Here is a 25,958-nt window from a genome sequence, read left to right as displayed (position 1 = left end):
AATACTGGTACCAAGTATTTCATTTTAGTCTGGTCTTAAGATGCTGTGTCACTTGCATTGAAATTTTTGTATCTGTGGAAAGGGATTAAGTAACTGTAAATCTTTGGTGCAGAAAATACCACATGAATATTTTCCTTTGATCTTGCAGTGTTCCTGTTCCAGTAGTCAGTCTAGAGAAAATTCCTAACCTAGTGAAGGCAGATGGTGCCAATGTTAAAATGAATTCTGCAACCACTACCACCATCACTTCCTCCTCAACTTCTTCATCCACCATACCTGCTCCAACTTTGGTTAAATCTGGTTTGACATCCAAGTCAGTGCCACCATCACCAGAAAAGATTCTGAACGGCAAAGGAATTGTAGCTCCATCAATAGACAAGAAACACCAAAATGGCACTAAAAGCAGTAACAAGCCTTACAAAAGACTTTCAGGTACGTGATGTTGTCATTCACCTTTTGTGGCAGTCTGTTTTTCTTTGTTCATGCTTCTATAGCTCATAATGCAGCTAATAAAATGCTGGGTTTGGTTTGATTTTTTTGCTCTAAGATGCTGGGTTGCATGTATGAAAATGAAGGCTTTCACACTCTTAGCATGTGTAAAGTATTTTTAAAGTACACATTCTGTTTAGCTTGAAATTACTGGTCAACAGGCCAAATAAATTTTTAAGGAAGTAAATTCATTAAAACAGAAAGGCAGAAAACTTCTTTAAGCCATTATGGGATTTGAGTCTGTTTACAACAAAGGGAAATGTGCCTTGGTTGGGTGACTTTAGTTTAGTCATGATCAAGTTGAACAGGTTTAAGACATTGGTTTATCCTCCAAGTCATTATTTTTTTAAAAACTCTTTTTTTTTAGTTTTAGATATGAGGAAATTCTTAAGGAGATATGGGAAATGCTGGGGAAGTGTTAAAAGCCATCATTTCCTTTCAGCCCCCTCCCTCTGCAATTCCCATATGAGTGGCAATGTTTCTAGCAGGAGGATCTTTATCTTACCCAGGAAGACAGGACAGTGGAGTTGAGAAAATGACATTAAATGGGAAATGCCCTGGATGGCCTTAGGCAGGGTAGTTTTGAGGATATGGGTCCCTGTTGAAACCTGCTACCAAAGCACAGAACACCACACTGTGGGAGGGCAGAGGCTCTGTTAGAAAGGTTGTTGTCCACTGGGAGGAAGAATTATTTTCGGTGGAGTTCCCTAGAGGTGACCCATGTCAGCTGCTGGGCAGCAAGGAGAGAATTTAGCCCTGAAAGCAGAAAACAGATTTTTGCTCTGAATGAAGGGGAAAAAAGTGTTATGAGGGTTCTTATTTTAATGTTTTTTTAAAGCAAAAGTAACTGACTCAAATTTACAGCTGAAGAAGCTGTGCAGGGTCTATTCATCAGCTGGCAGTACTTTGTGACTGGGGCAGGAACTTCTTGTGTGTACTGAAAGGCTAATTTTGCTAATGGCAGCATGATCCGCATTAGATCGTCACTTTGGCACCAAGTTAGTTCACGTGATTTCTAAATGTGCACTAGTTATGAACCAATATAAGTTGTACAAGATAAATGCTTTCATTTCCAGTTAATGAGTGTGTCCTATTTTTTGCCTGAATATCAGGTTTATTTTGTTCATTTTCTCAGATTTGGCAGTTAGCCTATGGTGCTGCTACCTTGGCTGGATTTCAGACCAGTGTGAGGTGTTTGCTAGGGCTGTGTGGGGCATGGAACAATGCCATTGCCTGAAAGGATTCAGTACACTGATTGCTTTCTTAACTAGTTGAAGGTGGCATATAAGAAAACACAACCATTGTTCATTTATAACTTTTCACAACATGAAAAAATGTTACAAGAGGGTAGCTTAAGATTAGGCTTTAACCCTTATATTTCGCTTTTTGAGATCCAGTATATTATTCTAATAAAAACTCTCTATATTTTACAGTTATTTTAGAATATTGCTTCCTTTTAACCCATAATGGGTTAGATGCGAAATTTAACTAATTAAGTTAATCAATTCAAAATTCCTTCTTGAGCAATTTAAACTGTTAGTGGTTTTCCTCATGTCGCCATTTACCACTGCAGGGCTGCGGGTGATATTTGTACATTTTTGTGCAAGTGCTTGCAGAAATGTGTTCATAAAGGAGAATCAGTTCTGTAGGGCCTTCCTACAGCTTGCTGGCTTTACTGTGTAGGTGGCTCTGGCACGGTTCTTTCTCTAAGCTCTGACTTGCAGTGTCTTCTAGGCTAGGGAACACGGTGGAAATTTCTGCACAGGACTGATTGAGCACCTGGGTAGGCATGTGTTTACTTCTATATGGTTAACAAATACACAGAACTGAGGCTTTTTTTTACAGCTTTTCTGTCATGATCAGATTTGTGATCTGTTCAGTCTTACTCCTACTGCCTTGAGTATTGATGCAGCAATGCAGTAATTTAGGGATTATTCAAATCGTAGAAGGCCTGAGAGCCCTGGAGATGAATTGCCTGTAGATTGTGTGTCACTGTGATGTATTTCTCTCCATTATTATACAGGACTGTGCAAAGGCTGATAAAAAGATCTTGGAAGGTCAATGAGATGATTATTTAAGTTATCCCATAATTTCATTCATTTCACATGAAAAGGATGAAACTGCAGCCAAGGGATTTAGGTTTCCCTCAGTCTGCTGCCCTTGAGCTGTACAGACGTTAATTTTTGAAGCTCCCTAATAAGTTTGGCCAGTTTGCATCTGTTTCCTTCCCTTTTTAGCAACCTCTACTCTCTCTCACACCATTTCCCTGACTGTGATAGAAGTTGGTTTTTTTCTTTGCTGAGAGCTGGTGGTTGTTTGTGTGATGAATGAACCTGCCCTCTTTTCAGGAGCACTGTCCTTGTTGAGAGAGAGGAAACAGCTTGTGGAACCACAAAAGACAGTCTGTAGCTGCCCAGCATAATTGGATCAGTGTTTCCTAGTAGCAACTGCAAAAAAAATTTTTTTTTTCCTAAATCTTCCTTAGTTCTTCTTCTCTTTGGGGTGATGTTAAAGAATGCAGATGCCCAGTGTATGCCAAGAAAAACTGTTCTGTTGCAAACAGAAGTTTCTGACAGTTCAGTCTTGGCCCTTGCTCTTCTCTTGGTGAGGTTATAACAAATGTTCTTCACTTTGTCCACTGAACGTGAAGAAGTGGAATCCATTCCAGAAAAGCAGCTTCCTCAAGCTGTGCCTTTGCACAGGGCTCTGGGCCTTGCCACACTCCACATTTCCTAACAGTGGGCAGAAGCTGCATTTTGTTACTGATAAGAAGGTGGTAAGTTTCATGTAGTGTGTTGCCCAAACCAGGCGTGGCTGTAGCTGGCAATTAGATGCTCATGGATTCTCCAGAGCAGCCATAAATGCTTCAGCCAGGAGAAGTGGTTTCCTGTTTGTTCAGTATTTTCTGTTTCTCAGGGAAACAATATTATTTTGTTGCTCAGTCAATGGCAGAGACTTCCACTCTTTCCTCTTACAACTCCTTATGTTGATTTTTATCTGTATATGTTTTCCTAATAACTGACTTTGCTATAATCAGTCCTACAAGTCTTAGTCAGTTGGGCCACTTACTGACAAGTACCAATCTGGACCACTTTCAATTTTTTAAGTGTTTCCCTGTTGGTCCAAAACAGTCCTTGCTTGGTAACTTTCAGTACACATTCCATAGCCTTATAATTGTCTTCAGGACTTTTCATTTGAAGGCATATTTATTAGTCCATTTTGTCTCCTTAGTTTGTGTTTTTCAATTTGCATTGAAGGTTTTAGGTGGGTCATTCAGGAAACTGTAATGGGAACATCTTACACTCAAACCCCACGAACAACTAGCTCCTTTAGTTCATGAACATGTGTTTTCTTCTATTAAGTAGAAAAAAATAGTTATTATATTGAGTCACACACTGCTATTTTTGTGTTTCTGTTGTGTTGTAAATGCCAAAGGAACTACAACTGCCTATAACATATTTCAGTTCCTTTCTAGATTTCACAAATAAAAAACTATGCCAGCTGTCTTTTCCCAGCTCCCTTTTTTGTATGGTTCTGCTAATAGGTTCATAATATAACCATTGAATGTTTGCATAAGCCTTTTTAAGTCTAGATAGCGGAATACATAAAACTGCTAGAAATTGTGCTATCTGGAGGCTAGTTGCTGTCCAGCATAAGCTACTTCTCCTTACTTTTCTTATTCCAGCTGTTCTCCTTGCTGTAGTGCTGTCATAGCATTGTAACACAGCTGTGAATCACTGTTTTCCTCTGAGCTCCCATTTGTTTGTTTAAAAGAATTTTTAAATCCTCTGATTAAATGTTGTATTTGAGTACAGGATGTTTATTGTATCTGAATGTAACACCACTGTATAGTTAAAACAGGATTTGGCAAATAGTTTGTATTCCCCTACCAAACAGAAGCAAACCTATCTGCCAATTACACCGTGATTTGTCAAGGTCTGTGAAGGTAAAAGTAAAGGATTTTGATGGCATAAACTAAAAAGTGTGTGTCCATAGTTTTGTTACAATTTTTAATGCAAACCCTAAAATTATATTCACATAACCTAAGGGAAGTGATGCTATCTGTGGTATAGAAATAGTAAATTATTAATGAAATTAAATCTACAGATACAGCATATTAAATATTAATGCCCTTTTAATGTTAATCATGAGTAGAACTCATGTAAATGCCTTTTCTCATAATCTCTGCAAACTTTAAATTCCATCTCTCCCTTCACATGGGGAAGTAAAAACTAACATAGATGTGATTTTTATAAAGATTTAGGGGACAGATTTAGATAAATTTTATTTTTAAAATGCCACAATAATCAACTATGGGTTGTTTTCTAGAGTTTCTAAGTATGTCAGAGAAATGTTGTTTAAAGCACTTGTGGTACCATTTGTGTCTTAGCCCAGCTCTGGAGCCAGAGCTGCAAATGCTGTATTTTATAGCCTCAGAGGCAGGCAGAGAGGGAACTGAAGTCACAGGGAATTGGCTTGTCCTTTGTTTGGGCCACTCCACTGTAAGCAGACTAATTTCCATGAAGTCTTTGGCTGAAATCCTACTCTAAATGGTTTTAAACATGCAAGGGCAAAAAAATACACAGCTCTATGAGTGATGCACATGGCACTGTTATGGGATGCTGGGGTTGGGATCAGTGGTTCAGGTTGAGCCTGTTTAAACCAAATTCTAACAGGCAAAAATTATAAGCTACTCTGCTTACAACTTCTATAATAATCTATTTTTTTTCTCATTTCCCATTCTCCCACTAAACAGAAAGAGAATTTGACCCAAATAAGCACTGTGGAGTACTGGATCCTGAAACAAAGAAACCTTGCACAAGATCACTCACCTGCAAGGTATTTTTCTTAGAAGATAAAATATCAGATGCTTTGTTGTAGTTTAAATCCTACCACAGTAGTTTGAGAGGTCATACCTGCTCCTGTCTTACAGACAATGGGTATGGTATTCAGGCGCTGTCTTCAGGTAATTCTTTTGTGTAATTCTGTTTCTTTGAATCAGAGCATCTGCATTATTCCACTGATATTTCTAAAAAGATTTTTTTCATGTCATTTTATTATGCAAAAAGCATTAACGTTTCATGTAGAAGCACAAGTGTTATTTTAAATGCTTCTTTTTTGGTTCATGTGTGCAACAATGTTAAAGTATAGTCACTTTTTAGTAAAAAAATTACCATATTTTTGTATAATAAATTACTTGGAGGCTGCCCTTGTGATAGTAATAACTCCTGCATCAAAAAGTAGCTGCAATGTGAGACATTTCTAATGAACATTTGTATGTGTATGTGCTGCCTGTCAGTAGACATCATCAGCTAAATTTGCTTTAAAATCTATTCATGTTTTTCAATCCAATGAAATCAGTTTTTCATTGTAAGTTAAAAGCTACAATGATTTTCTTAATATCTTTAAATTACTGCAATTCTATTTTCCATCTTGAAAAAGGTAAGTCAATAGTCTCTATTATATAAAAATTGTTGCAAAAAGTAATTTTAGCCTTGATGTTGGCATTTCTTAAGAATGACTTTATAAGTTATCAAAGATAATGTGGAATAGCAGCTTTATTTCCATAACTGTGGCTAAAGTTGTTTGAAGTAGATTTTATCTTTTAGAGTAGTGCTGTATCAGAAGTGTAGAGGACTCATAAACAATGTCATGCACACACAAATGCTTTTTAACCACCCTATTTTTAGACTCATTCACTTAATCATCGACGAGCAGTTCCAGGCCGTAAAAAACAGTTTGACATCCTTCTAGCTGAACACAAAGCTCGATCCAGGGAAAAAGAAGTTGCAAAAGACAAAGAGCATCCACCATCTGCAAGGGAAAGCTATCAGAGCCAGCCCACACCAGCACAAGACTCTCTGTCAGGATCCTCAGTGAACTCTGGGCAAGAATCTAAAGTAACATCTCCTGCAAAATCTAGACCACCAAATTCTGTACTTCCAAGGTAAGCAGTTTTCCAGTGTGGAATGTTGCATTCTGAAGGTGCTGTAAGAAATTTCTTAGATGTTCATACAGCTCATTTTATAAGTATTTAATACTTCTTTAGGCTATTACACAATAAAACATACTAATATAAGAACTTCTGCTAGCTTATGTTAGCTGAACTCTGTCCATGGTAGCCTGTGATCTAATTGGGAATGAGGAAAGGAATAGTGTCCACCCTTGGCTCAGAATCTCAGACTAGCTGCATTTTTTCACTAAAATGGTAGTTATAATTAGGAAAGATTATATTCAATTCATTTGGTCACAACTGAGAAGAAAAGTCTGTTTACATGAATCAGTGTAGGTATTAGTGGTAAAATTCTGTACATTTATATAGAATTTTTCTCCAGAAATACTTTTCCCATTACAGTGTAATTTAGTGTTGATTTAAAGCTATTGATATGAAACTATCCATAGTATGTCTTCCCTTGTTTTGAAGATTTTTCTTAGAAAGGACAAAAACATTCTTCAGAAGGACAATGAAAACTTCTGAAGGCATCCTTTTGCAAAAAACAGTGTGAGGTATTTGATCTATTGAATTCTAATTATCCTCTGAAAACTTCCCATATGTTTTGTTCATTTGTGGGATTTTTTTGGTACTAATTTTGGCTGGAGTGCATAGGGCTAAATTAGTTGGCTTTTTTGATCTTCATATTTTTTCATCATTCATTTCTTTGCAAAAACCTTCGTGAAGACTGGGTGCTCATTTTGGGACTGTCCTACTACGATAGTCCCTATTTCCTACTCTGATAGTCCTTATGAAGTATCAAAGAGATATTTCTTATATTTGCTGTGTCAGACAGATGTTTCCAATGCTTTCTGTGTGGCCACCAGGCCTGAATGCAGTTTCATTCCTGCAGTGGCAGAGATGGGCTTTGTAGGGTTTGAGTGAAAGACAGTGAAAGAATACCCACAGATGAATTGTTGCTTCTCTGCCTAATTCTTGTAAAAGCAGTGACCTTACACAGAGAGCAGCACAGACAGACAGGTGGAAATGGGGTTCAGTAGGTGTAACAGTCAAAGTAGCAAAACTGGAGTGCAATTCCATGAGAGTCAGCTGCAGAAACTGCAGAGGTAGCAGTACTCGAGGAGGAGGAGGATTTTAGCAGTCAGACACTGTGTGTGTAGTCTGCATTTCTGTTTCTGCTGCAGTGCCTCTGTTGGGCTGTCCTGCCCGTTTCAGAGCAGCCATGGAAGCCTTGTGGCCTCTGTGTTGGCCAGCGAGCCTGGGGCTCTGCTGCTGCTGCTGCTGCTGCTGCTGCTGCTGCTGCTGCTGCTTGGGGGCTGCTCTGTCCTGAGAGCAGGAACTCATGAGGCTGAAGAAGATCATCTACAGATTTTGCCCACTGTGGACATCTCCTCAGTCTCAGAGCTCTCAATACATACTTGGTTGTACAGACTATAATTGAGAAGCCTTTCCACCCCCACTTCTAATCTAATCTGTTTTCAAACCACTTTTGAAAGGCAAGGCACCATCATACCCTGTGGTGCAAAGATATTCCTTCTTTGTTTTATTGCATTTTAGACAAAGGTAAAGAAAACTTACATCCTGTGAGGAGCTCTCCCTGTTACTGCTCTCAGTAATCTACCTGTAGAGGGGGTCAGCTAAACACTCTTATATTTAGTACACTGATTTTAGTAGGATTTTTGTAATTGGACCCTTGGGATTAATCAAATAGCAGAGTAATGGTTCAGTGTAAGAAGACTTTTTTATACCTGATTTTTATTTGTGTTTTAAATATACTTTGTCTCTCATGATCTGAAATCCAACTTCATGACAAATTTAAAATTTCAAGCAATAGAAGTGTGCTTTTGTTTACACGAACTTGGTGACAACCTGTCATGGTTTGATGCTGGCACAATGCCAGTGCCCCCGTGAAAATACATTCTCCCTGGTGTCTGCTGTGAGATGTGACCAGGAATAGAGCAAAGCAGGCTCCAACTTAGGAATAAAGAAGAAAAACTTTATTAACCTACAACTATATATAAAAAGAAACACACACAGAACTCAGAATGAAAACATTCCAAAAACATTCCTCCCCCCCCACCAAATTTCCAATACATCACAGTAGTACAAAACCTTGGATTCTCAATTCACTTACCACCCCTCAGATCACCAAATCTCAGTCCATCACCACCCTCTAGATAATCAATTCCCAGTTCATCAAGAGGAGAGGAGTCCCTCTTGTACAGTAGGCTTCCCCTGGAAACACAGTTGAGATCTCCTGTGTTTCCCCCTGGGAGTTCTCTGCTTTTAACCCCCTGTGTTCTCAGAGGTATGTCCATGTCCTCAGTGGCCACACCAGGTGCCAATATTAAAATCTGAGCACCTATTGGTCTGACCACAGCATCCCAAAAACCTCACTTCCTTTTCAAACCAGGACACGACCCCACAGTACATTTCTGACAAGATGAAATGTCAGCTATTCAGTTCTTTTACTGCCCTTGTTTACATTGATCATTTCTGGCATCATTTGCTTTGATGCTTGATGTCAGCAGGTAGGTTTATAGAGCCTTTGAACACTGATGATTTAAATGTATATATTCTCCTTCTAGACCTTCATCTGCAAATAGCATAAACAGCACCAGTTCTTCAAACCACAGTGGGTATGTACCAGAGCTGCCACTGCCTTCCATGGGAGGAGACGTCGCAAGCAGATTGTCCAGTGATGAAGGAGAAGCGGATGGAGCTGAAGAATCTGAGAAATTAGACTGTCACTTTTCTGGACACCATCCCAGACCTCTTGGGGTATGTGTCAGTCTCTGGCATGCCTTTGTTCTTGCATAATTAGGGAGAGGAGAACAAATAAGTAATTTAATAAGAAGGTAAGGAATGAAGACCTTACATTCTGAAAACTGTTCTAAAGAGAAAAAATACTTTTAACAGAAAAGGGTAAGGATGGGATAAGATAGGAGGAGACCACTGGTCAGTACACATGATACCTTGATGTAGGACGGGATGGACAGCAGAAAATCAGAATTTCTCTTTTTAGATTGTCGTCTCGGTAGACCTCAAATTGGGTGTAGTTCTGCTAAACTGAGGAAAGCTGCATTGCTTTAAATGCGACATGAGCAGATATTCTCTTGGTTGCAGTTCCTACAAAACTGTACCTTGCAGTTGGTGGCAGAAGGCTAGTACAGTGCTCCATTGAGTTTTGTAGTCTGGTTTAAAGCGGTAATTAAATGTCATTTATGTGAGTGTATGTGGATTTAGAAACTATTGCTTCATTTATCTCAAAATGGAAAGGCTCTGGTGGTGGCTCAAGTATGTGTTTGAGCAGCTGGTTTTGTCTTTCTCCTATGTTAGTGAGAAAATTCATTGTAAGTAGTAAAAGCTGCTTTGTGGTATTGTCTCTGCAGTGTGAATTTGTTTACGCTGTTCAAACCAAGAAGCAGTGGGAGAACTCTTGAAACTCTTAGAAGCTGTTTCTCATAAAAATTGAGCCAAGGAATACATTTACGTGTTTTCCATATGATATGCAGAATAAAACAAACATTGTGATAACTGGTAGCATTGTTTGTATTCCCTAGAGCAAAGGAGACCTTGTTACTGTCAGACTCCAGAAAAAAAGTATGACCCAAACATTAAATGACTGTCAGACAAAATCCTGCATTGGTTCTTACAGAGAAAATGTGAATTACTGTAGTCCACGTAATACTGGGATATGCAGAAACCTCCTGTTTCCTTGCTAGTATTGTAAGCTACTTTGGTATTCCTGGCTGCTTCTCTATGAATTAAAAACTAAAGTTTCACTGCATGGGTGCCCACACAATTCAAAAAATAATCTGAGTGCAGCCAGTTCTTGTGCATGCCTCAGCAGTGAGGCATGGCTGGCAATAGCCATTTTGGTTTAGGATCCTAGTTCTAGGCAAGCCCACTGACTCATCTGTTCTCTGAGATGTTAGCATCTCTCAACTGAAGCAGTTACTGGCAGTGAAACCAGTTCTTGGTCTGTATCAGTGTGAAGTCAGAAAAGATAATGTAAATCACCTCCAGATCATGCTAAATTGCTGAATTTTGTATTAAAAAATACTGTTTTCCTTACAAGTCCCTCTCCTGGCCAGGTGGTAACAATTAAACAGGGGGAAAGTCAGTAGCTACTTAAATTGCCTCTTGGTGGTACTTGATGTTAGTTTTAGCTCACTGGGAGCTGAGGCTAGTTTGTGAACTGAGGTGGTGGTTTTAATTAACCTGTTTAACCTTGTCATGAAACAGACTTTAAATGCAGTTGCAGTCTCCACTTGCTGTCCATTAAACTGACAAGTGTTTTGAACTGATGCTCTTCTACCACATCAGTGCTTCTGCTGTCAGCCAGAATTTCTGTGACTGGGTCCCTTGTATGATGGAGAGTTGTCTTGTTTCTTGAGGATGGTTTCTAACAGGTTTCTCTCCTACAAACAGGCATTGCATCATTTAGATCAGTAACACTGAGCTGAAACAAGAGCAGATTCCTGGTTGTAACATCTGAGTGTAGTAGGACTTTTCAGGAAGCTCTCCAGAGGAAGGGGTGCAAGTACTCCTGAGCTCTGCAGAATTCTCAAAATACTACTCCTCCAGTTGATTTTCATGCACTGTGAAGAGTGTATCCCATGTTCTGTTGTAGCACAGATGCCATGTATGATAATTTGCTTTTATACTGAAATGTCAGTATAAAATAAGTTTGTTTATTAAGTGGATACTAAAGATGTTCCCATTGCACTTATTTTCCTCTTCAGTTATATTTTTATTGCTGTCATGGAATTATGAGATTTAAGACACCCAGAACAGTGGAACTTGTCTTTCTGAGGCAGTAAGAATTTTTTCTCTAAAAGTACCTGAACAGTTACACTCTTTCTCTGGCACTGATTCCTTAATGAAATATGAAATGTACTTTACACTAAGCTGAAATACTATGCCCATATTTCATAATTCTTAAAAAAACTCTGCTGTAGATCATGAAAACCACGTTTTAAAATAAGTTTTATATGAATGATACATATTACAGCATTTCATTTATTTGATTTATTGATCAGTCAATAAATATTTCATAATGTAGAAATACATTTTTATAAGCAACACTGAAATACCTTTTCTTTCAGTTCTGTTCATATGGCAGTCGCTTAATGGGCAGAGGGTACTATGTCTTTGACAGAAGATGGGACCATTTTCGATTCGCACTGAACTCCATGGTAGAAAAACACTTGAACTCACAGATGTGGAAGTAAGTGGGATTTTTATGCTTGGTGGGTAATTTACATTTTTCATTCTGTAAAACTTCTAAATTAAGCACTCCATGGCCAGCATTTGTAAAATTACCTCTTAATTAATTATCTCTTAATTACCTCTATTAAGGTATAGCAGTAAGCTGTGTACAAATCTTCTCTTCTCTGTTAAGGAATATACAGCCCAATAGAATAATCTCCTATTCTGATGTAAGTTTCTGCCAGATTTAGGACTCTTTCTAGTCCCTAAGAATGAAGATTTTTGCTTAGAATTTCATGCCTTTATCATGCCCCTGTATCACCCATTCAGGCTTTGCTGTGCAAGACTCAGGAGTTGTAAGATAAGGAACTTGGTGCACATCTGTCTGTAAGATGGAATATGATAGGTTTTTAATCCATAGTGCCCTTACTGCCTTTGGGATCTTAAAATTCTGATTATTACTCACTGTTGAAGCACCTCTCTATCACATAGGCAGGTTCCAAGCACTATAGGCTTTTACTACACAGAGCCATTGAAATAGACTGCATTTCTAAAATAAATGTTAGTTCTTTAAAAAAAAATTAATTAAAAGTTCATGGAATTGACAGATAGGATTGATTTTTTGGGGGTATTCTGCTACAGAATATGCATTCTTCTTGAATGTAATGATGCTAAAGTGCAGTGTTTCATGTCACTGTTTATTATCAGGACTGTGTTATATTCTTTGGATGCCAGCCATTAGATAAACAAGGTTTGATTTTTATTTAAATATATATTTTTAAGCACTAAAGCTTGGCTTGTCTGACTATCCTAGTAACTTAATGATAATGGTGCCATTGTGCTAGGAGTTTGGAAATGGTTGGTTCTGCCATAAAAGGGTCAGTTTCATGTCTGTTCAGAGACTGATCATGCTCAATCTGCTTTGTAAATTTGTAAACTAGTGTCTGTCACCTTCCACAAATAAAAATATTTTAGTTTCCTTATATAGGAATATTAAAATTTGTTACCTATTGGCTTTGTTTGTCAGGAGAAAAGATGCTTGGGCATCTGAAAAAATACATACCACCACTAGTACAAACTAGTACAGAAAACCAAACCTCTATAATAGTTATTCGAAACCAGAAGTAAACAGGCCTTATCCTGCTCCCACTAAATCTGATTTTAAAAGTTTTCCCAAATTTTAGCTGTTTATGTAATCTCTAATACTTTAATGAGCCCCAGCCATACTCACTTGTCTGTGTAGCACAGGAGGCTGACAGTGCCTCACCCCTGTTTTATTCCTCTGCTGTCCTCAGCCCTCCTCTGGGCTGACCTTTCCCTGTGCTCCCCAGGCAGAGCTGGGTGTGAGGCTGCTGTTCCATAGCTCTGCAGCTGTGGCCAGAGGTGCAGGGATGCAGGGCCATGTTCTCAGAACTAACATTAACAAACTACTTTTATCCCTAGCTCTCTAAGTACTTTGCAAAGGTGGGTAGGAATTTTTGGCCATTCTTTAAAAGGAACCTGAAGGACAGCTCTGATAAGCAGCTGTGTTGCCTTGCAAGTGGCAGGCAGTAGGATTTCCTCACTTCTGACAGCATGGACTGTATGGAATCCCTTGTGTAACTGTGCCATAAACTGTGTTCTGTCCAACAATCTCCTTAGGAGGAATACCTGGAGAGAACACTTGTCGTTAGGATTTGATTTATGATAAAACAGCACACCCAGGGCTGCTCTTTTATCATACTTCTGTGAGGGCAAGAGTAAGCCTTTAAAAATGGGAAAGGTGTCAGTAGTGAGGATAACAAGGGCAGAGTTATGGGGCTGTACAGCCTCTTAGAAAAGAGAAATAGGATTAAACTGTGGATTAAATATAAGTCTAAATAATTGGAAAAGATCACATAATAGTTTTCCAAGCAACATTATGAAGGTCTGGTTCTTCAATAACACCACATTAGGTAAAATAATAGGTGATGGCTGAATGGAAAGGAATTTGAATACATCCTACTGATTTCACAGGTAATATTATTATACTTTCTTCTCAAAAGAGTATTCAGCTGTTTATAAAGCTTATTATTAAGCTCTGTTTAATATCTTGTCAATGTTTCACTCTTAGTGAAAATTAATCAATAATTTGCCCGTTTAATTCCACCTAACCAGCTCTCAAATGAGCTGTTGGGAATAGCACTGCATTTGGAAATAGGTGATCTTACCTCTTTGTGCTCAATGATTAAGTGCTTCACAACCCCCCAGACTGGCTCATTTACTGCCTTAATGAAATCTAACCTATGAGTTTAGGTTGATATTGAAACTGTTCCACAATCTGAACTTTGAAGCAAAATATATGTAATTAATGAAACATAGTGACTAGGATATGTATAGGTGCCACTGTCGGGCATTTTATTTGCATTTTTAACTGTTTGGTAAAATAAGAGAAGGAAAAAGGAAATGAAATTTGTAATACTGTGTTTAAATTGTAATACTGTGTACTTAATTGCTGTATGTGATGAATAGAATAGGAATCAAAATTACAATGAACTAGGTTTGCCTTTTTGAATATGTTAATGGAAATTATTTCCTATCTGCATTTTTTGGATGGAATTTTTTATTTATCTCCTTTTTTTCCCTTTCTTTTTCTGTTTAGGAAAATCCCTCCTGCGGCAGACAGTCCCATGCCTTCTCCAGCAGCACATGTCTCCACTCCTTTTCCAGCATCAGTCTTACAGCCCTTCAGCAACCCCAGTGCAGTGTATATTCCTTCAACACCTATCAGTTCAAGGATCACTTCTTCTTACATAATGACATCAGCCATGTTATCAAATGCAGCCTTTGTGACAACGGCAGAGACGAATTCCATAATGTCACACACCACAGCTTTCCCTCACGTGGCTGCAAGCCTAAGTATCATGGACTCAACTTTTAAGGCGCCATCAGCTGTGTCACCAGTGCCAGCAGTCATCCCTTCCCCATCCCACAAGCCATCCAAAACAAAAACCAGCAAATCCTCAAAAGTCAAAGACCTGTCATCTCGGAGTGATGAGTCTTCAAGTAACAAAAAGAAAAAGCCGCAGTCGTCGTCTTCGTTGTCGTCCTCATCCTCATTATCTTTGCAGACATCTTCCTCATCTTCATTTTCAGGGTCCCACAAAAAGAACTGTGTCCTGAACCCCAGTTCAACGTTGAACTCCTATCAGGCAACATCCTCCTATAACAGTGTGTCTGTGCACAATACCAATAATGGAACAAGCCCACTCAGTGCCAAATCGGAGCCCTCAGGACGGACTTCACTGTCAAGTAGTTCAGCAGACTCAGTGAAACACATGAGCATGGTAGTGAGCAGTATTGACACTTCTAACCTGTCTGTATCTTCTCTCGTGCACCACTCAGGGGACCACTCCCTGGGAGCACACAACGCAGTGTCTTCTCTACCCCTTTCTTTTGACAAATCAGAAGGAAAAAAACGTAAAAACTCTAGTTCTAGTAGCAAAGCCTGTAAAATCACTAAAATGCCTGGTATGAATAGTGTTCATAGAAAGAGCACTGCCAACCTTATTTCTGCGGTGCCAGATCCTACAAGCAGCTCCATCTCTCGGCAGGTAAGGGACTCTTCCAGTTATTTCTTTGCAGATCATGTCTGACTTCCTTGAAATATTTCATCCATTCTGAAAAGAAAATACCACATTTGCTTCAGATGGGTTTTCATCACACAACTTACTTTCTAGGTTAATACAGAAACATATTTGTATTTGTTTTGTACCCGTCATAGAAAGATGTTTTGAGAATTAAAAAAATTTTATATATATATATATACATATATATATACATATATATATACATATATATATATATGTATATATATAAATACTTTCTCAAAATATTTTTATGAGATTTTTTTATTGAATTATTAAAGTACCTATTTGTATCTCTGAAAGTAAAATTGAATGTCCAGAATTGATAAATAATTTTTAGAAAAAAAATTTTTCTTAATTCTCATCTCTCTGAAATAAATTGTATTATTGAAAATAGGAAGATGAGAGTCAGAATTTCTGTTTATTTCTTTTTCCAAACTTGTTGCTGGTTAATTTCCTAATGCTATGCTAGTCTCTTTATATGTCTTCTGATGTAAAGATGTAAAACACATCAACCTTTCTCCTGGAGAGAGTCTGAGGTGTTCCCTGTTTGAAACTGGAAAAATCAAGAAATTAAGTTCTTAACTGGATGACCTTTAGGGGATATTTGGTTACTTTTTCAGTGTTCCTGTGTTCACAGAATACTGAATTCAGTGCAGCAGATAAGCTTGCACACGCTTCCTTCATTGATAGCAGCAGAGCTTTGGCTCCTCTTTCAGTGGTGCTACACAAGAACAAAAGTATATGTGGAGTAAGATCTGGTGGGAAAGCTGCCAATATGATCTTTATAATGATCTAAATATGATCTTTATAATGATCTACTGTTTCATTCTGCTACTGTGTCCAGTGCTGTGCTGTGCACATAAAACAACACTTGGCCCTGGCATCTGGAAGACAAAGCCATAGAAAATAGGATACCTCAGAGAATCCAGAGAAGGTAGCTTAGGAAATTTTGGTTTAGTTTGGTTTGGATTTTTTTTGTTTCTGAAACTCTCATTTCCTTAGGATATTGCACATTTAAAAAAAAAGTGGAGTTTTGAAAAGATAGTAAGGGCAAAGCAATCCATAAGTAATGTGGCAGAGATGGGAGAGGAAAAAGGGAATAAAAGAATCCTAAAACTGCTGTAGGAGACAGAATGAATGTTTCAAAGAATGGCCTAGCAAGTATATTTTCTCTTTTCTACTTCCAGCAGAGGTGCAACAGAGATTACTTGTTTGGCTTTTTAAAATGGGAAGTGGCATTGTCTTTCTATTGTAAGCCTCTTAAATGTGTCCTGCAATCTGATCTTCAAGTAACTGAAGTCAGCAGAGGTTGCTGTAAATTCTTCCTTCTGTCACTCAGTCTGAATTTTGAAACATGTGTCCCCAAAAAGATTAAATTGCCCTGAGGTTTAAGGTGTCTAATGGAAAGAAAAAGTAAGTACGAATTGGTGCTTTGGTGCAAACTTGGGTAATAGGAAATGAATTGTATCATCTTTTCCCAGGACACAGACCGTGTCTGTAGCTGGCACAGTGTGAGGAAATCTTACAGAGATTCTGAGTTCAAATCCTGAGCTCCCCTGGGGTCAAATCTGTTCCTGTGTGTCATCCCTGTTTCAGTTTGTGATGTATTTCATCATGTTGCACAGCAATAGAAGTAAATAAACCACAAGAAATCAATCAGAGGTCTTTGCTGAATATTTGTAAAAATGTAATTCTGGCTAGTATTTTTTTCTTAAGTAAGAGGTTAAATATTTGTAATGAGTGTTACAATATACAGTCATTTAAACATGTTAAAACATTATATTAAATATGATACAGCTATTAAAACATGTTACCTCCTCAAAAATAGGAGGTAAAATGGAGTTAATTGTATTTCAGAAATCTAGCTTGCAGCTAACTGTCTTTGTGACAAAGATACTCTATGCAATACAAAATAAATTGAATTTGAACCCATTTAAGCATATGGGTCAAATATTACATACTCTACATGTGTATATTGAAGCTCTGGAGAATACAACACTTAAATTCCCTTTTAAGCTGTGCTGTTTGACTTGATGTGTTCTAGAAATACAATTACATTAAAAATCCCACCCAAAAAAAAATCTTAAAATCTTACTCCTGTTCCTTCATGTAATAGGGGAAATTGAAGAAATTAAGAACACAGCAACAGGTGATAGGCTCAGGTAGAGTTTTCTTATTTAATTCAACTCTAGACTGGATAGATAGTAACTGGAAATGTTAATCATTGGGTTTTGAAGTACACTTTATTTTTAAAGGACACTGGCAAAAAAAAAAAATTGCGTTTTGGCCTCCCACTTATCCTTTTGAAATGGTGTTTCCCATCATTAAAGACCCAAGACATCTGGGAAACTTTCTTTCCTTTCAGAGTGCTGTACCTGTTCAGCCTGTGTGGCTATTTCTCCATTTAAAAGGAGGACATGTATTTATTATGAAGGGGTTTATGAATGCTGCAATGGTTCATGCAGAGAAGAAAGATTTGCAGATGTGTCCCAGTGTTCTGAATGACCAGGAAAGATAAAAGGTTGTGTATCTTCAGTGAAGATTTGTAGCTGAGGTATGTTATCCTCTAGAGAACAGCTGAGACAGGCAAAACAAGCTGAAGGGAGCAGGACAGGCAAAGACTCATCCTTTCAATCTTTGCGCACCACGGGAGCACCTTCAAAACTAGCTGCAAATAAAAACTTTAAACATTTATTCTGGACAGAGTGTGAGCAGAGAACACTGTTTCAGTCTCTCTGTGAGAAAGGGCAGGTCTGGAGAGGAGGAGAGAAGCTACCTTTCACTCTGAATCTGAAATGGCAGAATAACCAACAGTGCTGCAGAAGGGAAGGAGAAAGCTGCTCTTGTGCAGGCCCTGCCAGCCCATGCCTCAGCCCCAAGTCAGTAAGAACTGGCTGCTGCATTTCTCACTGCTTAGGAGACAGGTCCTTGCTACCTCTCCATCAAAGGATTAAAATGATGTTACTTGAAGTCAGTGACTTTGTAAACAACTATTCACACTGCAGTCATCTGCCATTTACAGACAGGTGTCCATGGTTCAGTTTTATCAGTCTTGTAACCCCTGAGGAACTAACTGCTGTGACTCAGCAGCTGTGACCCTTCTTGTATCACAACAGAAATATCTACACCATGTTTACAGGTCATTGTACAAAAACCTATGACAGGCTGCTCTTGCAGAGTGCTGTGAACCCACAAACATTGAAACAAGCTGTTGGAATATTTGTAGCATTATAACAAAGTACTTCTAAAATGTATGTATGTGTACTACAGTTTACACTCATTCCCAAAGAAATTCTCTGATGCAGTAAATGGATACAAATGCAAATTTGAACCTTTGGAGTTTCATTCTTTTGATTAATACTTACTTATTGAGTAATGATATATGGGGGAAAAATGGAATAATTTAGGGCATGCTGTGGTGCTTGGCCACTTGGTTTGAGCTCCCCAGGAGTGGGGAAGGTCTCCTGGGGAGGATCCCATGACTTGGAGCAGCTGCCCTAAGTGACTCCAGTAACTAGAGAAACCAGTATTTCAGTCTAGAGAGGTGGGGGGTTGCACTTTATATTCCTTCAGCTACTGTTTTGTATGTTATTTTCTGACCTGTAACAGTATTTATGTGCCTTTTAAGACTATTAAATTATACAGGCTCTGAGAGATAAAGGTGATTCTATCTGAAGTGTATCTTTTGCAATAGCAAAATACCTGTGTTCCAAATGCAACATGATTAGTACCACGTTACACAGGGAAGGGAAGGCCATCATCAGCATCTGAATTCAACTGACAAATATGCCTCTCAATACTGCTCAATTAATGTTTTTCAGATTGGAAAAAATAGCAGTGTAGCTTTGTCACAATCCAGTCCTTCGAGTACATCAAACCCAGTACACAACAGACAAGTAAGTTGCTTTTAAAAAAGTGTACTTAAGTAGTCTGTAAGCAGTTTTGAAACATTTTATGTTATAAAACCTTCAAAATTTCTTTATGAATCCAGTTATTTATAGAAGCTGCCTTTTGGTGAGCTAGTAATAGATTTCTCCTCTCATATAATTTTTCCAGCTCTTTTCCCCTCCAAGAATTATGAATTACACATTTTTGGTTGTTTTTCACCACCTGTATTATAGCTCACGTTGGCTCATGTGCTGCTCACTGGCTGTTGCTTTGGTGATAGAGGCTCAGCAGCAGCAGCAGCAGATCGCTGTTGTTTTTTCTATCCCACTTCTCGTGCTGAGCAAGATGGCACAGCAGAGTCCCCAGACTGGCACAGGAGCATTTAAAAATAGGCCAGAAGTGTTGCAGCAAAGGGAGAGCAGAAACAGGACAGAGAAGATGAGGCAATTGACTATTCAGAGAAACTAATCTGAAAGCATAACTAACTCATGTGTAATGTGAGTTCTTCTTAAACAGGCTCTGAGTTAGATAATGATAATAAATGCTGTAACTCAGCTTTTTTGATCTGGCCCTCATCTGTCTGGAGGACTGATACCCTGGTTTATTTTAATATGGCCCCTACTATTTGACTCTCCCAAGTTGAGTACTTTATGAAGAATATAATATCAAGTTCTTTAGTGTGAAAAGGTTTCCCACCTCAGCAAGGTGTAGTCACATGTAATCCAGAGGGTTTTTCTATACAGCCAGTGTCTTAGAATTCTGTTTATGTATTCTGGCTAAATTATGCATGAATAGTTATTCCAAATGGCTGTGCTGTTAGTTTCTGCTGTGTAGATGCAGGAAAAGAATAATAATGATAACCCACACTCACACTTTATGCCCATTCAAAATACTCTGAATCTCTCATATCTTTAGATGAACTGCCAAACAGTATTTTTTTCTCTCTCACTGCTGAATGCAAATAAATATGGAAGAGCTACTCTGAAGGGAAAAAGTGGAAAGTTTCTTCATGCTTCTAAGGAGTGGCATTTTCCTGTCTGACACTGTCATCCAACTGCCAGTGACAAACTGTTCTGAAGTGCAAAACTGTTTTTGTTTTAACATCTTGCTCCTGTGTTAGTATAACATAGACACTACCCGAGGAGCAGAACTTCTTGGGATCTGTTGCCTAGATCCCATGGGGAAAACCTCAGAGTACAAAACATTAATTTTGTGTCAGCTCTATGTAAACTGAGATTATTGCAGAGCTTTTCAGCTGTCTGTTTTCATAACTTTATCAAAAATAGAAGTGTTTGCTTGTTTTAAGCCCCACAAATTCTTGCTTATTAAAAATGCTTGTCAGTTTGGTAGTTGAATTTGGGGCTCAAAGTATAAATACAAAAAAATCAAGTTGATACTAAATTCTATTAAACTTTTTTTTTTTAAACTTACACAGGTGTTTAGTATTTGGAACCATGAGTAATGATTCCCTATTTAATAAATGCTTGTCACTGTCAAATTTCAGCTGCTTTGTTGGCAGCTTTTATCTCCAATCTAGCAAATTGAATAGTCCCTAAATAAAATTTCTGCCTTAAACTATGCTGTAATATTTCATTATAAAGGTGTTAATAGTTAGGTAACAATAAGTGGACCTACAAGTATGTGCTGTGTCAGTAGAGGTATTGCTGTGCAAGCTGAGCTCTCCTGTTTTGAATGTTAGTGTAACTATAACCATGAGAATCAGGGAGTCCAAGTGAAGCACGGTCTGTAGGCAGAGACAATCTCTGCTATACACCAGGGTTTATAGTTGGAAAAATCTGGCAAGTTTTCATGAATACATCACAACAACAGACTCATAACAATGCAGTTGGAAGCAGAGTTGCAGCTGCTGAGCTCAGTGTGCATATGGAGCAGTTCCTCTGGGCTGCCTCCGCTGTGTTCCCTGGCCAGGCAGCCTGGCGGAGCTGTCTGCTGGCTCAGAGGGGCAGCCAAAGGGAGAGGATTGTTGTTCTCAAGAGAAGGGAGAGGGTCCATAACTCACCACAGGGCTGAGTGGCTGGGTGAGAATGAATGTGGCTTTTGGAAAATTGTGTTGGGCTGTAAACCCAACCCACGCCCCAGTCTCGTTTGTGCTGTGACTGCCCGGGCGCAGTCCGGCTGGGAGAGCTTCCTGTGGCTTCCCAAAGCAGCCAGTGACAGTGAGAGACACATGGCAGTGCTGTGGAAGTCACCTGCCACCCATAACTGAGTGTTTCTCATTACTGAGCTGTGAGCTGAAGGTGGCCTGTAGTTGTTCTGATGTCACAGGAGTAGCTGCTTTTGGTCATTTGCTCCATGTGTTGAAGTTCACTCGGGTTCTCCTGTGGGACTGGTGGATGATGAGAATTGTTGTGGGCCTGTCAGTTCCATCCCATTGTGTTAAACTCCATCAGGCTGAACTCAAACAGATTCTTCTCAATTAATGTTTAATATGAATATTCCTGCCCCTCTTTGAGACCTGAATTAGGGAATGTATACATAAAAGCATGCCTGTTTTTCCAACTATTATTGTTGCTTTAGTAAAAGAAATTCTACTTCTCCCTACAAAAACTACTTGATCTTTAAAAATAATTAATGGAATGATAGTTTTACAGTCAAATTATTTGTGCCTGTATGTATTAAAAGTTTGTTTTCTCCAGATTTTATTCTTGTTCTAGGTTTTTAACTAATCAAGTCTTTTTGTCTTCATAGTGCTTTTAGGTGCCTGAAAGTGTTAACACTTCAAGACCTCAGTATGCGGTGGTTTTTAAATACTGAATAACTAGATCAGTTTATTAAGGGAAGGTGACAACGTGTGTGCTGTGTGAGGATTCCTTGTGCATGAAAACATGCTGTGTAGAGGAAAAGATTCTTCAGAGTTGTCGTCTAATTGCTGCTCTTTATTTGTAATGATAACCAAGTTAATGAACATGAAATTCACCAAAGCTTACTAAGATCAGACCGTCCCAAAAGGAAATATGCCGTTTATTCAAAGCAGTTCCTTTTCTTAAAGGTCTAATGTAATCAGTAAACAGGGAGGAAATTTAGTTCAGGGACTTGAAATAAATTCCTGCTTTGAGTACTGTCAGCCACAGACATTATTGAAGTGTTTTATACCAAAAGACATTGTGTGATTTTGAACCTGGCTCTGGTTTCTCTTTTAGAAGACATCAAACCGGACTGGTAGAATAAGGACTCTTCCATAACAAGGAAAAGGAACCAGCCTATAATCTCTAGCTCTCAGCAGCCCTACTCCACAGGGTTTTTCTTTTCTATGTCCTGCAGATGGATTTAATCTTTTATGAATTTGTGGTTTTAATGAGAATTAAATTTACAGAAAACTGTAATAGTGATTTGTTTAGTTTTTCCACTTGTATTTGCCACTGATCTGTGCGTTCTGCTTGGTTATGTTTCATGCCTTTTAAAGCTGTTAGCGTTGCAATGCTCCCTTTGTTTCCTAACCAGAACACAATGGACATTCCAAAACAAAACAAAAATCCAGACCATGATTTGAATTTATTTAAAGGCTCTCCAAATTTTTTCATTAAATAAAAATTACAGTAATTCTGTATTTAAGCTTGTCCTATGGATAAAAATTGAGTGCATTTCTTAGTAATTTGCAAACAGCTGGGGCACTGCAACTTTAGGGACTAATCCTGATTGGTGCTCTGTACCTACAGCATTTAATAATTTCAGTGGGAACTCTGAGTGTTCAGCCTCTTCCAGAATCAGGCTCTTAAGGAATCTATACTTCAATCAATGCATAGCAGAATTTTGCACCAAACTGTAATTACTGTTATCAGGGCCCAATGTGTAAAATCCCCATATCTTGAGGGATTTCCAGACCCTTAAGAACACAGCACTTGATAACTTCAGTGAGCAGTTTTGGTTTGCGAGGACAGGAGTTGAGCAGATTGGCTTGCATTAATAGAATTGCACTGACAGTGTTTCTTATAGGATTACTGAATAATTTTTTAATAAAATATAGATTTTATAATCAGGAAGCCAATACTAGGTACTGGAACAATAGTACAGAGGAGTTAATTTTTATTTCTACAGTGTTAAAAGTGCACTTATATGCTGGTTTATTTACATCTTGGGGAAAGGCGAGAGACTGCAAATAGGGAGATTATTACTACTTTCTTTTTTAAAAAAAGAAGGGTTAAGGCAAATTTTAAGACTAAAAATGTTTAAGCAATTATAAACAAGGCTAGACCCTTTGAAAAAAGTTTAGAAATATTCTTAAAATAAATTTTTATAGTGTTAATTTTGTAATAATTTATGTTTTGCTATACTTCAGAGCTAACTGACCGGTATAGTTTCAGAAACAGTATGAAACTTAGGAAAGTTTAAGCAATGTTTATATTTTTAAAATGTTCTTTGAATTATGTTTTTATTGTACATTTCTTCAGACTGAAAAATGTGTACATATCTTTGTTATTTTTGCACAATTTTTGTCTTGTTCAGTTTTAGGAGCAGTACTATGTTGATTTTTTTTTAATTTATTTTGAGTTATAAAACTGCAGGATTTTAAAAATCTCAGTAACAAAGTCATCCTCTGTAATCAATGAACTGCTATTTCTAGTTGTTGAGGGAAAACAGTGGTTGTGAGATTCAGTGGTTGCTTCTGAGAAATAATGCTAATCAGTGACTGAAGGAGCAATTTTGTAGTTTTAGGAAGCTTTAGCTGTTTCCATGCATCTTTTAATTGGAAAGCTGAATTATGGAGCCTGTCCTTTGAATGCTGCTTAAATTTTATTTTCAACTGGCTTACACCTGACAGCATTTCAGGAAAGTTAAGCACGAAGTAAAATCTCGTGGTGTTCTTTCATCATCAAAGAATCATTATTTAATGAAATGTATCGGAAATTTTAGCCTGCAAAATGAAATGGAAGTAAACCTTTGGGAAAAAAGTGGATACAAACTGGACCAGCCTATAATGCATTCTTAGTGTAGCATTCACTTGTAGTTCTTTTTCTTCCCCATTTGCCTGAAAACCTTGTGATTTGTTTCCAGCAATAGAGGCTCAGAAGCTTTGGTTGTTCCACATACGCAATGCATAGGCCCGTCAGCCATAAAAAGCGACTTGGATAACTTGTATGCCTTCTTTTGTATCGATGTAACAATTGTAAATAGTGCTGATCGACCTTTGTAGAGAATAGTTTATACAGCATATTCTATTATTGCTGATTCTCAGTGAACTATTGTTTTAAAAAAAAAGAAGAAAAAAAGAAATTTTTCTATTTACACCTTATATTTTGTTATGCTGTTGACCCATGGCACTTTAACAAAACTCTGTGGGTTTTGCATAGCTGGTCAGTCATGGGATATATTAAATAACTGTTGTTGCACAGAAATGAATTTGCACCTGCTATATTGTGCTTTCCTACTACAGATTTTAGAACCTTTTCCAGAAGACTTTTGAAGAAAGCATGTCCAATCATTCTAAGAAAAAAAATGCCATACTTGTACAGCCAATTTCTTTTCTACAATCCATATTTTGTAACACTAAGTATTTTCATTCTTTGTCCTGCACCTTTATGTATTAGCAGTATCAAATAGAATTCATTCCATGCTTGTGATAATTGTAAGCAGAATAAATGTCTAAAGTAGGTGTAAATAGTAAATTCTATGGCTTACAGTTTAAAAAAGGAAAACCAGAACAAACATGTATCTGATTGATACTGCCATGGTTCAACACCGGGCCTGGAGATATTCTCTAGTGAGCGATTGTATTTTTTGTTTTTTGCTTTATTATTATTTTTTTTTGTAACATGGCTTTGTAAATAAAATAATTTATATGTTTGTAAGAAACAGATGGGGTTTGTCATTATTTCTTTTTGCAAAGCAAAAATGGTGTGTATTGCTTTCTTTTCCCAGAGGCTGAAATACACTTGGCAGATGCCCTGCCCTGAGAATTCCACAGTAGTTCAAAAGATCTGCCCAGCTTTCTGTACAGGGCTGAATTGCCCTGGGATTATTTTTGGCATTCATGTCTGAAATGTTTCTGTATTTACATGTCAAGACACGTGCAGCCATCAGCTACTGAGGTTTTTTGCACTGATAAACCATTTTTAAATTCCTTTGCTTAGCTGAATGCATTTTCTCATTCCTTATCAGTGTAAGAATTAACTTTGTTACAGCTGCTAGATTTAGGAATTCTCACTTCAATGGGCAGGACAAATTTATAACCAGTCTTTTTATCATCATTAATACTAAACCCGCAGCTCTTATCTAGGCGTTAAGATTCTTGTTCTGTGCAAAGCCTGTTCCAATTACAGATCAAATGAGACTTAAATTGTTCATTGGCTCGACAGCTCTGCAGAGAGGATTGCAGTTTTTTCTCTTGCAGCCACCCTCTTCTGCAAATCTGGGAAATATGGGCATTTTCATGCTCCTTTTATGAAGTATCTGGAAACTGTCTTGGAGATACTGTAGGGAAGATGCTCACAATTACAGTACCTTTTTTAAAAGCAAGCAATTTGGATTGCAAACTGCATTTGGTGTGCACACACTCAGAACTGGCAGAGGAGATAGGAAGCTGGGCTGCCTTGCAGGAAAAGGGAATTGAAAGAGGGAAATTTTACCTTCTAGGTAAACAGCTTTATGTGTAATGTCTTGCACTTTCTGATTCCTGTCACAAAAGCTAATCCTGAATTTCTTCTTTACTGTCCAGTTAATGCCTTGATCTGAGATACTGAGATACTTGTATTTTGAAAGCTTTTTTTTTTAATCTTTAGTTTATCTTTTTCAGTACAGAAAAATATAATATCATTAAATAGTAGTAGATGCTGAAGTTTCATCTGATA

At 37.9% G+C, this 25,958-nt stretch overlaps 1 protein-coding gene across 3 annotated transcripts in view; it reads left to right on the top strand.

The window, feature by feature from the left end:
• The window catches only part of ATXN7L1 (ataxin 7 like 1), a 111,182-nt gene extending 86,225 nt beyond the window's left edge, over nt 1-24,957 (top strand). The window contains exons 5-12 of one of the 3 annotated variants that reach the window (XM_059472305.1): nt 149-432; nt 5,246-5,328; nt 6,180-6,436; nt 9,031-9,223; nt 11,554-11,675; nt 14,277-15,228; nt 19,086-19,160; nt 22,314-24,957. In XM_059472305.1, coding sequence (XP_059328288.1) covers nt 149-432; nt 5,246-5,328; nt 6,180-6,436; nt 9,031-9,223; nt 11,554-11,675; nt 14,277-15,228; nt 19,086-19,160; nt 22,314-22,355 — 2,008 coding nt within the window. In that variant the 3' untranslated portion in view covers nt 22,356-24,957. Of the gene's footprint in view, nt 1-148; nt 433-5,245; nt 5,329-6,179; nt 6,437-9,030; nt 9,224-11,553; nt 11,676-14,276; nt 15,229-16,454; nt 19,003-19,085; nt 19,161-21,861; nt 22,272-22,313 lie in introns of those variants that run through there. The other 2 variants (XM_059472306.1, XM_059472304.1) reach the window with 2 other exon arrangements.
• Nucleotides 24,958-25,958: the final 1,001 nt, after the last annotated feature.

Source organism: Ammospiza nelsoni, chromosome 5 (assembly GCF_027579445.1).
Source record: "Ammospiza nelsoni isolate bAmmNel1 chromosome 5, bAmmNel1.pri, whole genome shotgun sequence".
Lineage (NCBI taxonomy): Eukaryota > Metazoa > Chordata > Aves > Passeriformes > Passerellidae > Ammospiza > Ammospiza nelsoni.
The sequence above is the reverse complement of the archived record's forward strand: the minus strand, read 5'-3'. Positions and strand labels throughout refer to the sequence as shown.